The 18,186-nt window shown below is 44.6% G+C and overlaps 1 protein-coding gene across 1 annotated transcript; it reads right to left on the bottom strand.

Moving 5' to 3' along the window:
* Positions 1-1,850: 1,850 nt before the first annotated feature.
* MAJIN (membrane anchored junction protein) lies at positions 1,851-17,915 on the bottom strand. Its single transcript, XM_066360361.1, has 8 exons — positions 17,815-17,915; positions 16,699-16,744; positions 11,326-11,401; positions 11,025-11,150; positions 10,652-10,683; positions 10,206-10,294; positions 2,755-2,827; positions 1,851-1,962 (listed from the first exon to the last, which is right to left on the bottom strand). Exons 1-8 carry the CDS (start codon positions 17,913-17,915, stop codon positions 1,939-1,941), a joined length of 567 nt encoding a protein of 188 aa, XP_066216458.1. The 3' UTR covers positions 1,851-1,938.
* Positions 17,916-18,186: the final 271 nt, after the last annotated feature.

The following is an 18,186-nucleotide window of genomic DNA, read 5'->3' as shown; positions in this document are numbered from 1 at the left end:
TAGCCCACCACTTCCCTTCTCCCCACCAGGTAAAGGCAGCAAAACAAGGGGGCTCCAAGGGACCCGAGCATTCCAGCCCCAACGTTCCCACTCACCCTGGGAACCTTCCAGCGTCTGACAGATAAATCAGCTCTTGGAACACGAGGAGTGACAAGGGCTTGTTACTTCACAAGGTGGTCCATTTTAACAATTAAAGAGGGATTCCTTTCTCCCTAGCGAAAGTGAGTTTCCCTAAATTCCCAACAATTACCTTGATCTTCTGTGGCCATACAACACAAATCTAATCTGTCTGTCCCAGACTGCCCTTATGACACATGAAGACAGAGCTCAGGTGCCCTGGTCTTCTCCAGGGACCCTAACCTGAACTGACTTCCAGGTAATTAGATAAACTTACCTGCATTGTTGTCAAAAGCCAGAGGGACAGATGGGTGGGAAGCATTTATCTACTGAGAGGCTGCACTTAGGGGCCAAACTGGGTGAACTGAGGAGAGATAATTCCTGAGGTTTGGCAGGGCTCAGAACAGTGAGTCTTGGAAGACCCCACTTCCTAACCCCCTGCAGGGGACTTTCAAGTCTGAGATGAGGTACAGACCCCAGCCACCCAAAGTATCCTGTCAATAATAACCAGGTAGACCGGGGGGAGTTTCAGGCACTGCTTCCCTGCATCTTGAGGGAAGAGCTTGCTCTCTCTCACACTACTTCATTGAACTTAGTCAATACCTATTCATAAATAATTTATTGTCATTAGGATCCTAAGTGCTAGAGATGAAAGACCTAAACTGACCCTCAGAGCAATACAATTCTCAAGACTAGAGCATTTTAGGATGATCTATTCTTTTCTTGATATTTTCAATTGAAAACAAAACCAAACATTTTAGTAGAAAGGATAGGACAAACCGACAAGAGGACGCAGGGAGTTAGGGGCCCCCATTCCCCACAACGGGGACGTTTTAAGCGGAGGACGGGGAGGAGTCACTGCGAGGAACCACTCTTCCCACTGCAGCATTTGGGCGGCTCAATGGCTGCTCTTCCTGAAGAAATACCGAAATGGGAAGCGAGAGCTACAAGAAAGAAAGAAGAGATTGAGACCCTACAGGTCCCCTCCTCTTCTCCCAGGTTGCATTAGGGCTCCGTTAGCTAGGGCATTTTTGCTCTCTGGAACAGCATTTGAAAAGGTACCCAAATTAGATTATACTCAGACGGAGGAAATAATTGCAATGGGATGGCTGAACTCTAGACAGATAAAGGGATTTGCTAACTGTCCTCTGCAAAAATGACGCTGAAGGCAGCCTAGATTCAGAGGGGAGAATGGAAGGATTTTGGTAACCAAATCATTTAAATGAGCCAAGTATGATGAGAATAGTCTCCTCCATCCAAACAGTATTTATGGAACCAGACTCAATGTTGAACATATTGGGTGGGTGGGTCATGTAAAAATGAACAAGATGCAGTTTCTGTTAAATTCACAGTTAGGGCCCTTGTGCTCAATCTCATTTCCATCATCTCGCCTGGCCCTGGTCGGCAAACCGCGGCTCGTGAGCCACATGCAGTTCTTTGGCCCCTTGAATGTGGCTCTTCCACAAAATACCACGTGCGGGCACTACCTCGCTAAGGAATGTACCTACCTACATAGTTTAAGTTTAAAAAATTTGGCTCTCAAAAGAAATGTCAATCGTACTGTTGATATTTGGCTTGTTGACTAATGAGTTTGCCGACCCCTGGAGGGATTACGCAGGAACCCCGCTTTCTTTTCTATTCTGATTTCCTTAAGAGACAGTGAGGCAGTCTCTGGAGCTACTTCACTCTGGGTCTCAGGTTGATGGCAGGAGAGAAGTCCGTCTTACCTTAAAAACCCCAAAAAGCCACTGGTTCCCATATTTGTGGGTCCTTTAGGAGGAGGTGGGTTGCTTTGCTGCAATGGTGGGATACTCTCCCCTGCTAGGCTGTCCTCCCATCTGGAATCTGCAAGGAAAACACTCAGCAGGGAGAGTCCGCAGGCTACTTTCTAGAGCAGAAGGCAGGACACTCCCAGCATGAGCCAAGGGCAGCCTCACACCAGGATATTTTGAAGCAAGGTGAATTGTTTGTTCTGACTTTCCCAATTTCATCTCAGCTCAATACGATGCTATGCTGACCTTGGAGTATTTTCAAAGTCAGGCCCCTGAGATTTTTACACCATTCAAGTCCCAGCTACACACTTTGGCTGGTGTCTTCAAATGGAATGTGGGAGAGCTCACTTGCTTACATCCCTGGTCTGTGGTAACTACAATCCACACTGAATCTCCATGCTGGATACAAGATCAGCAACTTGGAAGGGCAACACTCGGACATACATCCCCAGCCCTGCTGAGGATCCACTGCAACTTCAATATTAATGCTAATGTCCCAAAGGGAAGAGAAGAGACAGCTTTTCAGAGGTCATTCTCCAATAAGACAGAAAAGTGAAACACATCCCTTTCAACTCTTCTGTAAAACTTACCACTGCACATGGAAGGGTTTTGAAACCCTGGGAGGATCAGTTTCACTATCAAAAAGCACAGGAAGGACATGCCTTGCCTCCTTCACTCCTCCTGGGAGCTGGGTGAGGGGTGGCCTCTCTTATTCAAGGCAGGCCCCCAGACTGGAGGGTGGCCAACAGGCACCTCCATGGGAGAAAGGCACATCACACACTGAGCATGCCCACATTCAGCTCATCAGAAAACTGAAGGGACAGGAAGATTATTAAAGGAGAATAAATTAATTTCCCAGACATACCCTGTTCCTGGACAACAGTGACATCAAAGGCTGGGGTCTCTTGACATTCTTGCTGGGTTTTTGTTTCCCTGTTCTGATAAAAAGAAGACCAAGTAAAGGTTTCAACTTTACTCCTGTACAGCTTGTGGGTCTGAATGCTATTTGCTGGTAAACTGATTTCACATCAGTGCTGGGGCCTAGCTTCTGACTGCCCAGGCAGGTTCTATATTTCTTTCTAGATGACTGTCCCTTTCCCATTTCAGCTTCCTCAGCAATGTCCTTCTAAAATCACAAGATTTAAGAGCCAAGAACAAACCAAGCTGTGTTTAATTTATCATTCCATATTACTGAGTGCCAACTATTAATAAGGACAGAGTACTGAGGTTTCAGAAATCAGGAAGATCTTAAGTTTACTGTAGAGAAATGTATAATCTATGTGGTAAAACTGGCATATAGACTAAGTATGACAAGACAGTGTGGCACGGCTACCCATGAATCTAGAGTGCTGTGGTTGATGAGGACATGAATAGAGGGGGTGGCGGTTAGTCAAGGAAGACTTCACAGGGGAAGTGCTATTTGAATGGAGCCTTGATGGATTAGTGGGATTTTGTCAAAATGGGGGTGAGGAGAAGGTCAGAGAGAGCAGGGCATTCCAGACAGGGACATGATGTACAAAGGCACAGTGCTATTAGTGAGTGAATATGATCAGCAGGCTAGAGCTGGGGCAGAGGAAAAATGACCACAGCTTAAGCAACGTTACAAGGCAATCTCAAGATTTCTCTGTGCTCTCCGTTTATAGAGCTTCCTTTGTACTCTGAAGGGACACCCTGCGCCCTGGTTCCAAGCCCACACCTCCAGTAGACACCCTGATGGGTAACATGGTTTATAGATTTGGGGGGGAATCTCTGCCAACTGACCACTCCCCTCATCTGGGCAGAACCCAAGGACCTGACTATCCAGCAGTGCTGGGGAGTTCCTAGAGCCCTTTTGCTGGTGAAAAATTCTTTCTTTTTTTTTTTCTTTTGTTGGTGAAGAATTCTATAGCAAGGGGCTGCAGACCATCAAGGTTGGTCTGGGAGGCAGAAGCATGGTGAACCCCTAGGGAAGTTAGGATATAGCCCCCATCCTGAGTATAAGCTGATATTTCTGATATGAGCTGTTCCACAAACTGTCAAATTCTAGACCACTCAGACAGTCACTTAAGTCATACTCTTATAAAAGTGAAGGGAAACTTGGGAAGGAAGAAGACCATCTCTTGCCTCTTCTAGACAGCGTAGATATGGAATTCAGAGGGCCCAGTCTGATTTCTAGCTTGAGGGAATAATTCTTACAAATTTCATGAAACTATGGTTTGGGGTGTAAATCCTGCTGTATTGGCCCTACTAAAAGCATCTAATAAGGCTGGTAGTGGTAGATGGAGGTAGAGCCTACTTCTGAACCAGGGAAGGTTCCCCTCATAAGATAATTTAGCTTTTCTGTTCTGAAATCTTGAAAGAAGTGTTCTTAGGCAAATGTCAAGGCAAAAAAAAAAAAAAAAATGATACCCTGAAACAAAACAGATAGCAAGAGAACACAATACCCTAAAAATGGAACACAAGATTTTTAAGCAGAGGTAGGGGAAAAAAAAAAAAGCTATGCACATGGCAATATGTCTCACTTCTGGACCACTCGTCCGCTCTCCCCCTTTTGTACCCTTCAAATGTCCGGCTCTCCAGGTCTGGGAGTGGGGTTGGCAAAGGGAGTGGGTCTGCCCTTCCTGCTCATTGTCCCCCAAACAACTTTTATGGAACAGAGACCTTATTCAGGTATGTGCTCTATCCCTCTAAGCTTTCCCCACATAGGCTCCTGATGTGTTCAGACGTGCATAATCCACACTGTGTTCCTACACCCTAACTTCCCACAAAGCAGAGAGAAAATCTTAAGCATTGGACCAGAGGAGCAAATTCAATTTTTCCAGCTCAAGTGACTTATACTGAGAGTCACTGTGATCATCTTCATTTAGGAGAAATCCTCTCTCTGGGAACAGGGTCTACAACGGAGACTGTCTTTGGGCTTTGAGTCAAAATCAATAAACATGTTCCTTTTTTTTCCCTGAGTGTTTTCTAAACTCAGCATCAGGTTGAAAAGGTAATTATGGAAAAAAAAGAAAAGAAAAGGTAATTATGTTGAATAAGAAACTGTGGGTACTGTTCTTGAGGGAGATGATTTGTCAAACTAAGAATAGGAAGGTACGAAGGGAAGAGAGCGCAGGGGTGTTCCTTTAATAGTAATATCTCAGCTGTAGAAAGCGTCTTTGTTCTCCAGAGCTTCGTGTACTCCCGTTGTACTTTTTCAGTTCTTCTTCCCTCTCTAAAGGATGAGAGGGTAACCATCTGCTGAAAATCACTCTGTGGGTCAGTTGGCCATGGCACAAGGAGGCCCTGTAGCCCACACCTGCCCACACATGCAGAAGTCTGAGCCCAAAGGGTCCACTCTTCCTCCAACTAAATGATAAGCTCTTAGAAAGAAACCAAATTTTACATGTTTGGGAGCACCCTGCATCTAACATGATGCCCTGTAAACAGGAGACAAAGTAATCATTTAAAAATAAAAATAATTTCCTTAAAATGAAATTATTTCATTTCCCTAAAAATGTTTTAGGGAATTCCTGCAGTCTTGAAGGTAGCCATAGGCCTTTTATGATCTAGCCTGTGCTGCCCTCTCCAGGGACATTTCTCAGCACTGTACCCCAAGGTCTAGGGGCACTGGCTTGCGGTCACCAAAAACTCTGTCCTCGCTCCTCTTGGCCTTAATTCTTTGAGCTACTATAGGAACCCTCCCTCATGTCCGTCCACCTCGTCTGGTGAGGTTCTCCTTTGTGGCCCTTTGTACCCTATGTGTCCTTTATTCCTGCACATAGCACATCTATCAGTAATTGTCTGCCTGGATTTACACTGTTGGCTTTTTTTTTTTTGTATTTTTCTAAAGTTGGAAACAGGGAGGCAGTCAGACAGAATCCCGCATGCACCCGACCGGGATCCACCCGGCACGCCCACCAGGGGGCGATGCTCTGCCCATCCGGGGCGTCGCTCTGTCGCGACCAGAGCCAATCTAGCGCCTGGGGCAGAGGCCAAGGAGCCATCCCCAGCGCCCGGGCCATCTTTTGCTCCAATGGAGCCTTGGCTGCGGGAGGGGAAAAGAGAGACAGAGAGGAAGGAGAGGGGGAGGGGTGGAGAAGCAGATGGGCACTTCTCCTGTGTGCCCTGGCTGGGAATCGAACCCGGGACTCCTGCACGCCAGGCTGACACTCTACCACTGAGCCAACCGGCCAGGGCCTACTGTTGGCATTTTAAAGGGAAAGTATGATATCCCTAGTACTTGGCACATAGTTGACTCAGTAAAATGTTGTTGAATGCATGCATATGTAAATGTTTGCCTGATAAATGATCATGTAATGGGTCCTGGGAAGGTGAGGGAGGTGAGTTACAAGTGTTGGGATATTTAAGGTCAGAGCTACTTTGAAGACATATAAGTAAGAAAAAGGCATAAATAACAGCTATTTCGAGAGAGAAGGAAAAGAAAAAGACTAGAGATTCCTATGGAAAAGCAGCTCTGAAATGAAGGAGTAGCAGCTATATGAATAAGTGGGGAACAGACCTCACAGCTGAACTGATGTACAACTGGGGCCAGCCCACCACTGCTCTAAATAAGGTTTCTGTTATCAGTGTCCTGCACTTGAACATGCCGGCTCATTTGTAAAAACTAGATGTTCTTAGACTCTGACCCAATGTAGATGAAGGCAAAAAGGTTTCTAAGGAGAAAAGTCTATACTGGATTCTACCTCATCTCATCAGAGTTATTTTATTTCTCCTGTGGAGTACAAGAAGCAGCTTTTTAAGCTGAGAAAAGGACTCCTAACAAAAGGATTCATCGATGTGTATAGTGTTATGCAGCCACTTTTGGGACAGGCTGAGGCAAGAACGGAGTAGTTGAATGTTGTTCCGCAGACAGTGAAACCTGAGAATGAGTTTGGTCAATTCAGTCTGTACTATGGACCAAGATGTGCTGGTAACAGGAATGCTACCTTGCTTGTAACAGAGCAGGATCAGTGCTTACCCTCCTGGTTTCCAGAAGGAGCTTCTTTTCGCTGGGGCCTTGGCCAGAAGTCCTCATGTTGGCCCTGAGGTGGGGGGAAAAGCCCAGGAAAAGTTACTGGCTGCAGCAACATTACCACATCCAAGCCAACGTGGCTCCAATGAATATTTCAGCAGGTTGGCTATTTTTGTACCACTCCTGGCCTGCAGAATAAACTGTGGGCCAAACTCTCTTTGGGTGCTGCTTTAATCACAGTAGAATCCCAATTAGAGACATTTTGGGATCTAGTGGTTGAGAAAATAAAAATAGATTGACAGCAGGTATCAGATTTTAAAGTACTCAATTGTGCATCAAAATCCAAAGAAAGGGAAGATGTGAAGCTTCATCCCCACAGAACATTCAGTCAAATGGAACTGAGCACAGCGTCACACCTCCGAGTACGCTCGCATCCCTCCTGGCCAGGAACACAGTTTCCTGACTCTTGACCGCCACGTGCATTAGGATGGTGGAGAAGTCAGCTCCCTCCTGGTCTACCCTCACTGCTCCTATATGTCTCGGGGCCCACACCATCCAGGAGAAAAGCAGCTACTCTCTGTGAACCTGGGTGGAAAGCGCTGTGGTCCGGGGAGCTAACCACACTTTGGATTATTCCAGCAGCCCTCTGGGGTGCTGATAAGAACTAAGTTGTCTTCCTGACTCTTCTGTCCCTGACAGAGAATCAAAAGAAAATAGCAGCCTCCAACACAGCAGCTTCAGCATGTTAGGGGTGTGCTCAACATTCCACCTCTTATTGCAGCACCTCATCCAATAACTGATACATACCCTCGTGCAGACATCTATATTTTATTTATTTATTTATTTTTTAATTTTTATTTTTTGTACTTTTCTGAAGTTGGAAACAGGGAGGCAGTCAGACAGACTCCCGCATGCGCCCAACTGGGATCCACCCGGCATGCCCACCAGGGGGCAATGCTCTGCCCACCTGGGGCTTCACTCTGCTGCAACCAGAGCCATTCCAGTGCCTGAGGCAGAGGCCACAGAGCCATCCTCAGCGCCCGGGGCCAACCCTGCTCCAATGGAAGCCTGGCTGCAGGAGGGGAAGAGAGAGACAGAGAGGAAGGAGAGGGGGAGGGGTGGAGAAGCAGATGGGCGCTTCTCCTGTGTGCCCTGGCCGAGAATCGAACCTGGGACTTCTGCACGCCAGGCCAACGCTCTACCACTGAGCCAACTGGCCAGGGCTAATACTTTTTTTTTTTTTTTTAAGATTTTATTTATTCGTCTGACCTGGGGTGGCGCAGTGGATAAAGCGTCAACCTGGAAACGCTGAGGTTGCCGGTTCGAAACCCTGGGCTTGCCTGGTCAAGGCACATATGGGAGTTGACGCTTCCTGCTCCTCCCCCTTCTCTCTCTCTCTCTCTCTCTCTCTGTCTCCTGTCTCTCTAAAGATCAATAAATAAAAAAAAAGAAAAAAAGATTTTATTTATTCATTTTAGAGAAGGGAGGAGAGAGGGGGGAGGAGCAGGAAGCATCAACTCCCATATATACCTTGACTGGGCAAGCCCAGGGTTTCGAACTGGGACATCTATATTTTAGACTGGGCTATCTGGTTTTGTTAATAGGAGAAAGTTTACTTAGAAAATCACAGAGGTAGAAGAAACGGGCTTTAGGTAACAAGTTTTAGAAGCAAAAGAAGGGGAGCTTAGGAGAGAGAAACTCACCTGGGGGGAGGAAAAGGTGTGCTCCTTGGGAGAAAGAGAGCCTGGCCTATCTTTTTCCCCCCATTGACTTGAGAAAGAGAGAGCAAGGGACAGGGATAAAGAGAGAGAGAGAGACAGGCAAAAACTCACTGTTTCACTTAGTTGTTCCGTTTACCTGGCACTCATTGGTTGCTGCCCCTATGTGCCCCAACCTGGACAAAGCCATGACCTGGGTGCACCAGGATAACGCTTTATCACTGAACTACCCGGCCAGGACCCTGGACTGTCTTTTAAGGTAGAGTTCTAAAAGCTTACTGCTCACTAGGTAAAACAGAATTATATTTTATTTGTTCTTACTCTCTTGATGGTTTCCCTATAGTATAGTTCTCGTATAGTATCCTAGGACTTCTTAAATTTTGTACCTTAACGTGTTTTCTGGTAGTATGATGATAGTAATTATTCATTGAATATGTGTTGGATGCAACTGTATAAATCTGAATGCATTTCTTATCAGCCTTCCTATTTTTTTAATTGATTTGAGAGAGAGAGAGAGAGACAGACAGACAGACAGACAGACAGACAAGAACATTGGTCTATTCCTGTATGTGTCCTGGAGATTGAACCAGCAACCTCTGTGCTTTGAATATTTTTTATTTTTATTTATTGATTTTTTAGAGAGAGGGGAGAGAGAGAGAGAGAGAGAGAAGGGGGAGGAGCAGGAAGCATCAACTCCCATATATGCCTTGACCAGGCAAGCTCAAGGTTTCGAACCGGCAACCTCAGTGTTCCAGGTCGACGCTTTATCCCACTGTGCCACCACAGGTCAGGCAACCTCTGTGCTTTGGAGTGACGCTCTAAGCAACCAAGCTATCTGGCCAGGGGCCTATTTTTATTTATTTATTTATTTAGAAAGAAGGGTGAGAGAGAGAAACACATTAACTTGTTGTTCCACTTATTTATGTATTCCTTGGTTGATTCAGCCTTCCTATTTTTTTTTTGTTTTGTTTTTGTGACAGAGATAGAGAGAGGGAGGGACAAATAGGGACAGACAGACAGAAAGGGAGAGAGATAAGAAGCATCAATTCTTTGTTGTGGCACCTTAGTTGTTCATTGATTGCTTTCTTATATGTGCCTTGACCAGGGGGCTACAGCAGACCAAATGACCCCTTGCTCAAGCCAGCGATCTTGGGCCCAAGCTGGTGAGCCTTGCTCAAATCAGATGAGCCTACGCCCAAGCCGGTGACCTTGGGGTTTTGAACCTGTCCCAGTCTTCCATGTCCCAGTTCGACACTCTATCCACTGCACCACCACCTGGTCAGGCGCCTTCTTATTTTTTTTTTAAAATGTTTATTGTATTGATTTGAGAGAGAGAGAGAAAGGGAGAGAGAGAGATGGACAGAAAAATTGATCTGCTCCTGTATGTGCCTCTGAGGTTCAGGACGATGATGCTCTAACCAACCAAGCTATCCAGCCAGGGCAGGCAGCCTTCCACTTAATGAACACAAGAACCCTACTTTGCTGAGGAAGGGACCATGCTCAAATTACATTGCAAATCCCTTCCTTCAGTCCACCCACTTGAGTACACAGGTACCAAGGAAGCCCTGAGGGAGAAAATGACTTGTCCACAAGATCAACCAGCAGCCACAGCTGACCAAGCCGAAAGAGGACACAGGATTTTGACTCTCTCCCACCACCACTGACCTGCCCAGCCCTGGCCTGCTGGGAGAGGGGGATATTTCCACGTGGTTTCGTTTCTTCTTCACGGCTCCTGCTTTCCTCTCAGCTAGGACCTTCAGAGGGGAACCAGACACCTGTGACTCCTCCTTTTCCAGAATTGCTCACTGTTCATGAGGGCACAGTGAATTCCCATCTTTAAGTAGCCAAAGGCAATCTTGCCAGCTTTTCAACAAACTATAGAAATGATCCCTGAAAGTATAGTCTTGCCAACTTTTCAAATAAAGGTAGACATTCAGTTAGAGACAGACTTAGAAATCTAGCCAAGGGGGAAAAGGTGATCTCATGTATACAATTCTGATTGGACCTGGCACTAACAGGGACAAAGTAAGAGGAAGAGGCTAGAGCAGGACTCTTTGGACAATGTGAAGCAATAAAAGCAATTTTCACTTTATATACAAAAGACAACTTACCAACCCAAGAGGACTGTCATTTACTGGTTTTCCTACAACAGGAAATTTAAATGTCATATGGATCAAGACTGCTTCCCCTGGATTTCTGGCTACCACTTACTCTCAGAACTGGTCCTACACAAAACCTCTGTGTATGCCCTTCTCTCTTCTATCTGGCACCACTTATCCTAGAAACACAGTCTTCAAAAACCTCTTCCTCCCCTATTTTAGAACTATTATCATCTACGAGCTAAAAATTCAGAGTTTGATTCACACTATATTCTTATGATGTGCCACTTAAAAGGGGGTCCCTACTATGAAACAAAAGGTGGAACTTCAGTTCAACCTTCTCCTTTTTCTTCTCCACCACCCACACTTCCATCATTCTACTTACCAGGTGACAGGTTTTCATGAAACCATTTCATCTCCACATATAGAGTCAAAACAAATGGATAGGGGACCAAGATGATTTCCCTATGTCTGAATTTCAGGTGGGACACTCTCTCCCACTTGCTTTTATCTGGGAAGTGGTGCTAAGGAATGGGAAAGGAGTCAGTACAAACCCTTGAGTACTATTTTAGGAATAAGATTCTTTCTCCTTTCCCTGATCTACTCTCCAAGCTGTCTATGCATTTGTTGCTTCCATCTGAATCTACATTAGAGTAGCTCATTCTCATCTAGAAATGAAAGGATACAGGGAAATACAATGAAGTGTTCTGTAGCAAATGGCTGCAGATTGTCCAAGTTTCCCAAGACCACACGAATAGAATCCTGAAAAAAAAAATTTTTTTAAATTTTGAAATGACTTGAATCCTGTCCAGTCTCAGCCAATCTTCCCACTTATACTTGTCAGTGCTCTTCACATACCCCATATTCTAGTGAAGCTGAACTATTTGCTGTTCCCTGAATGTGCCTTCTGCATCTCTACTTCCATGCTCTTGTGTAGTCTATTCCCTCTGCCTGAAAGGCCCTTTCCAGCAATCAGCATATGTCCAAATCCTGCCTACCTTTAAGGTACAGTTTAAAGCCATCTCCAGAAAAATTTCCCTGATTCTCCAAGTGATAATGAACTATTAGTCTCCAACTTCCCAGTAATTAGCCTTGGGCCTTCACTATGTTCCATGTGCATGTTTTATTTTCCTTACTGAGAAGTCTCCTTGAGGTAGAGTATGTACCTGACTTTACTATTCCTTCTATGGTGTCCACCATAGTGGGTGATGCATAACAGGTCTCTAGTAAATGTGCCTTGACCAGGCAAACCCAGAGTTTCGAACCAGCGACCTCAGAGTTCCAGACTGATGCTCCAACCACTGTGCCACCACAGGCCAGAGGTCTCTAGTAAATTTATATTGAATGAATGAATAATACCGGTAGTTACTGATACATAGTCATTTTAGCTTTGCTTAAATCAAACCTTTTCTTCTACTCTTTAAAAATATTAATTGGCCTGGCCAGGCAGTGGTGCAGTAGATAGAGCATCGAACTGGGATGTGGAGGACCCAGGTTCGAGACTCCGAGTTCACCAGCTTGAGCGCAGGCTCATCTGGCTTGAGAAAAAAAAAAAGCTCATCAGCTTGAACCCAAGGGGTTTTTGAACCCCCTGGCTCGAGCAAGGGGTTTTTCGGTCTGCTGAAGGTCCTCAGTCAAGACACATATGAGAAAGCAATCAATGAACAACTAAGGTGTCACAATGAAAAACTGATGATTAAAAAAAACCAAAAAACAAAAAACTGATGATTGATGCTTCTCATCTCTCTTCGTTCCTGTCTATCTGTCCCTATCTATCCCTCTCTCTGACTCTCTCTCTGTCCCTGTTAAAAAAATATATACATATATATTAATTGATTAATCTCTAATTAACTCATGCTTATTAGTATACACTAAACAATTTGGTATTATAAAAAAACTACTAGCTTTCTTTTTCTTTCTTTTTTTTTTGTTTTACAGAGACAGAGAGAGAGAGACAGGGAGAGGGATAGACAGGGACAGACAGACAGGAAGGGAGAGAGATGAGAAGCATCAATCATCAGTTCTTCGCCGCGCGTTGCAACACCTTAGTTGTTCATTGATTGCTCTCCCACATGTGCCCCGACCGTAGGCCTTCAGCAGACCGAGCAACCCCCTGCTCGAGCCAGCGACCCCGGGCCCAACCTGGCGAGCTCCCCGCTCAACCCAGACAAGCCCGCGCTCAAGCTGGCGACCTCGGGGTCCCAACCTGGGTCCTCCGCATCCCAGTCCAACGCTCCACCCACCGCGCCACCCTCTCGTCAGTCAAGACTACTAGATTTCTATGGGGGGGGGGGATCTGAATTTCAGTCCTAGCTTTGTCATTTCATCTAAGCCTCGTTTTTCTCACATTTGGGCTCAAGGAAGTCAGAAACTGTGTCTTGTTTATCTCTATATTCTCTGTACTAAGCCTAGTATCTAGCTTGTAATCTTTTTTCCCCCCTTCTTTTTCACATGAGAGGAGGGGAGATAGAAAGACACACTCCCACATGCGTCCCAACCAGGATCCACCCTTCAAACCCCAGTCTGTGGCCAATGCTCTGCCCATCTGGGGCCATGCACACAACCAAGCTATTTTTAGCACCTAAGGCAGGGGCTCCATGGAGCCATCCTCAGCGCCCGGGCCAATGCGCTTGAACTAATCGAGCCATACCTGCAGGAGAAGAGAGAGAGAGAGAGAGAGAGAGAGAGAGAGAGAAGAGGGCAGAGGAGGGGTGGAGAAGCAGATGGTCGCGTTTCTGTGTGCCTTGACCTGGAATCAAACCCAGAAAGAAGTCCATATGCTAGGCCAACGCTCTATCCACTGAGCCACCATCCACGGTCTAGCTTATTATCTTAATACCTAATATTTATTGAGTAATCACTAAGGCAAGTATTGTTTTGATACACATTAATTAACACCCATTAAAACCCTACGAGATAGACCAGGGGTCAGGAATCTTTTTGGCTGAGAGAGCCATAAACGCCACATATTTTAAAATGTAATTCCATGAGAGCCATACAACGACCCGTGTATGTTACGCATTATCCAATAAAAATTTGGTGTTGTCCCGGAGGACAGCTGTGATTGGCTCCAGCCACCCGCAACCATGAACATGAGCAGTAGGAAATGAATGGATTGTAATACATGAGAATGCTTTATATTTTTAACATTATTATTATTATTATTATTATTATTTTTTTTACAGTGACAGAGAGAAAGACAGATAGGGACAGACAGACAGGAACGAAGAGAGATGAGAAGCATCAATCATCAGTTTTTCATTGCGACATCTTAGTTGTTCATTGATTGCTCTCTCATATGTGCCTTGACCGTGGGCCTTCAGCAGACCGCGTAACCCCTTGCTTGAGGTGAGCCTTGCTCAAACCAGATGAGCCCACGCTCAAGCTGGCGACCTCAGGTCTCAAACCTGGGTCCGCCGCATCCAGTCCGATGCTCTATCTTCTGCGCCACCGCCTGGTCAGGCTATTATTATTATTATTATTATTAATTTATTTTTATTAAAGATTTGTCTGCGAGCCAGATGCAGCCATCAAAAGAGCGCAAGCCATAGGTTCCAGACCCCTGAGATAGACACTTCTGTTATCCCCATTTTAAAGATGAGGAATCTGAGACAAAGAGAGGTGAAATAACTTATTCAAGGTTACACAGTTAGTAATGGTGGGACCAAGACATGAACCCATGCAATGGGGTTTCAGAGCTTACACTCTTAACAGTTAGGCCATACTGCCTATCAATAAATGTTTTCTCAATTAATGAAAGATAATAATATCTGCCTCAAAACTAATGAAAGTAGGTCCTGGCTGGGTTGCTCAGTGGATTGAGCATCATCTGGCCACAACAAAGTTGTATCAAAGGTTTGATCCCCAGTCAGGACACATACAAGAAGCAACCAGTGAGTGCACAACCAAATGGAAAAACTAAGTGGAACAACGAGGTGATGCCTCTCTTTCTCTCCCCCCACCTTCTTTCCCCTCTCTCTCTCAAATTAATGGAAAAATAAAGAAAACTAATGAGAGCAAGAGAAAGAGAACATATAAAAACCACTTTGAAAACTTTAAAATGAGCCTGACCAGATAGTGGTGCAGTGGATAGAGCATTGGCCTGGGACACTGAGGACCCAGGTTCGAAACCCGGGGTTGATGGCTTGAGCATGGAATCATAGACATGACTGCATGGTCGCTGGCTTGAGCCCAAAGGTCATTGGCTGGAACAAGGGGTCACTGGCTTGGCTGGAGCCCCCTGGTCAAGACACATATGAGAAAGCAATCAAACTAATGTGCCACAACTATGAGTTGCTCCTTCTCATCTCTCTCCCTTTCTGTCTGTTCCCTGTCTGTCACCCTCCTAACTAAAAAAAAAGAAAGAAAGAAAAGAAAAACTTTAAAATGATTATAAATGTATATAAATGCTATCTAGCTATCATTTATTTAGCTGCTGTGGGGCAGGCATTAAACACCTCTATTTCTTTCTTTCTTTCTTTCTTTTTTACAGAGACAGAGAGAGAGTCAGAGAGAGGAATAGATAGGGACAGACAGACAGGAACGGAGAGGGATGAGATCAATCATCAGTTTTTCGTTGTGACACCTTAGGTGTTCATTGATTGCTTTCTCATATGTGCCTTGACCGTGGGGCTACAGTAGACCGAGTGACCCTTTGCTCAAGCCAGCAACCTTGGGTCCAAGCTGGTGAGCTTTGCTCAAACCAGATGAGCCCGTGCTCAAGCTGGCGACCTCGGGGTCTCGAACCTGGGTCCTTCCGCATCCCAGTCCGATGCTCTATCCATTGCGCCACTGCCTGGTCAGGTTGAACACCTCTATTTCTAATCCTCACCACAATCTCGAAGACAGAAATTTTTTTTTTTCTGAAGACAAGAATTATTTATCAACCTCATTGACAGGTAAGGAAACAGACCCAAAGAAGGTAGGTAGGTCATTTACCCAAAGTCATACTGTGAAGGCAGAACTGGAATTCAAATCCAGGTTTGACTGGCTCTAAAATCTATGCTTTTTCCACTTTACTATGCTGCCTTGAGCTCTTCTCTGCCCAAAGTAACTGAAGCAAAGTGAAATAAATTCTGCTCTATTTAAAATTAAAATAAGCAAAAAGTTGTCATGGTCCTATATTGTTATTTATATTGATGACTCTGAGATCCTGCAAGATCCTACCTCATGTATCTTTCAATATTTAGCCAAAGAGCCACAAGTATCTTCAGGGTTATGACTCAAATTTTTTGTTTCGTAGATTTCTGTGTTTGTGTATTTAATTATATTTGTGTCTTTGAAATGTGGCAGCATGTGTCTTCATAAACTACAATGGTCATAAATCACTGAGTTGTGAAGTTAGAAGAGAATAAACTACCTTAAAACTCTCATTTTACCAATGAGCCAATCAAGACCCAGAGAGATAAATGATTTGCTGAGGGTCACACAGCTAATTAGTGGCTCAGCCCAGACTAGAATCTAGGGCCAGACCTCAGAACTCTAACCCCTTATCGAGTGCTTTTACTGATTTACAGAAATGTCCACCTGCTCTGTCTTCTTCATGGGAAAACATAAAGCTAGAGGAGTTGGGTAGAAAAGGAATGAAAATGAAGTGAAAATAAAACAATGGCAAATGTTTTCAATTAAAATGAAGACACAGCAGCCCTGCCTGTGTATTTACAGTTGAATTTCCTGAGCGTCAAGTAGCAGGCAGTGGTTGGGATAATGAGGGTTCCCAGAGCCCTGGAAGGCAGCAGCGCCTCCAGCCCTCCGGAAGCATTCGCTGTGCCAGCTGCCACAGGAGAGAGCTGCCCATGGATGGGAACTCTGGTAGAAATAAAATAACTCTTGGCCTCAAAGGTGCTGACACTTCAACTAGGAAAACTGAGAGAGGATACAGGCTTTAATTTCCCTGGAAAAACAGTAAAATTTCTTTGCAGAGGAAATGTGGCAGAGAGAAGCCAAGTAATCAAGTGGAGATTGTGACTTAGTTGGAAAAAAATAATTAAAATCTGGACATGGACTCATTCTCAGCTTAAAGAATAACTTTTCCCCGAAGTTGTCAGCATCTTCCCTACCTCTAGCTCCTGAATGATGACGTCTTTATTGTCTTTATCTTCCCCTCTAGAAGGTAAATAAACAAGAAAGAGATGAGTAAGCTAAGAAGGAAAGTTCTGGACACAGTAAACGTGGAGCAAAAATGACATTTCCACTGAACTAAAGAAACATGACTAAGTAAACAATTGTGTGCTGACCCAATGCTCATGGGAGGAACTGATCACCTAGGGAATGTAGTCTAAGAATTGGTACAAGGCTGTATACCAAATTATCTTTTCCAGTAACTTGCCAAGATCTTAAATTCCCACTGTGAAAGTTACTAATTTATTAGGCCACTTGTATTCAAGTGTTGTTTGATGACCCCTAGGGGTCTGTCCTCAAGACCTTTAAATGTATCACCAAGTGCAAACTTATTATTTTCATAATAATACTATGAAGCACCTGACTGGTGGTGACACAGTGGATAGTGTTGACCTGAGACACTAAGGTCCCAGATTCAAAACCCTGAGGTTGCCAGCTTGAGTGTGGGCTCATCTGGCTTGAGCAAATGTTCACCAGCTTGAGCATGGGGTTGCCAGCTTGAGTGTAGGATCATCAATGTGATTCCATGGTTTCTGGCTTGAGCCCAAAGGTCACTGGCTTAAAGCCCAAGGTTGCTATCTTCAGCAAGGGATCACTGGTTTGGTTTGAGCCCCCTGGTCATGGCACATATGAGAAGCAATCAATAAACAACTAGAGTGGGAGCACTTTCTCAATCCCTTGAGACTTTGCTTCCCGGCAATTGTCAACAGTTTGGTCCAAATAAACTTGTAAAACAACAACAACAACAAAAACTTAAGTGAAGCAACTATGAATTGATGCTTCTCATCTCTCTCCCTTCCTGTTTCTTTCTCCTCTCTTGCTCAAATATAAAAATATATATATTTTTTGAAACTCACTGCCCCAAAGGTATGCCATCACTAATTTAGAAATTTACATGAATAATCATATATGGAATTTAAAAAGCTTGGGGAAAAAAGTCTTATTAGGTGCTCCTTCAGCCAATCTCCTGGACTGGGTGAAGACAGAGAAGGGATGGCCTGTGGAAAATGCACTAACCTCTTTGCAAAGGCTACCTCCCAAAGCTTTAAATTTACCTGATGCTGTTGCCATATCTGATTTTGAACTTATACACATTGGATCCTGAATGAAGAAACCTTGTCTCTGGAAATGGATAGGTGAAGGGTTTTAAACTCATTGCTCCCAAACGATAGCCTAAATAAAGTAGAAATATTAGAGAATTATTAAAAAGCTAAAGATGGCTCCTTATGTATGGGAAAGAGAGCCTGCCCAATCCGTAGCATTCTTTACGAGTAACATGTCCAACCCTCAGCACCACTGCCTGTGTCCCAGGCTCAGTTCTGACTTTAATCACACAGACTATTTGCTTACCTACATGGGGGTAGGGGAGATACATAGTGTTTTGAGACAATCTCTATACTTAACTCACAAATCTCGAGCAAGTTTTG

The sequence above is a fragment of the Saccopteryx leptura genome, chromosome 1, assembly GCF_036850995.1.
Source record: "Saccopteryx leptura isolate mSacLep1 chromosome 1, mSacLep1_pri_phased_curated, whole genome shotgun sequence".
NCBI classification, from domain to species: Eukaryota; Metazoa; Chordata; class Mammalia; order Chiroptera; family Emballonuridae; genus Saccopteryx; species Saccopteryx leptura.
This window is presented reverse-complemented; position numbering and strand designations above follow the sequence as displayed.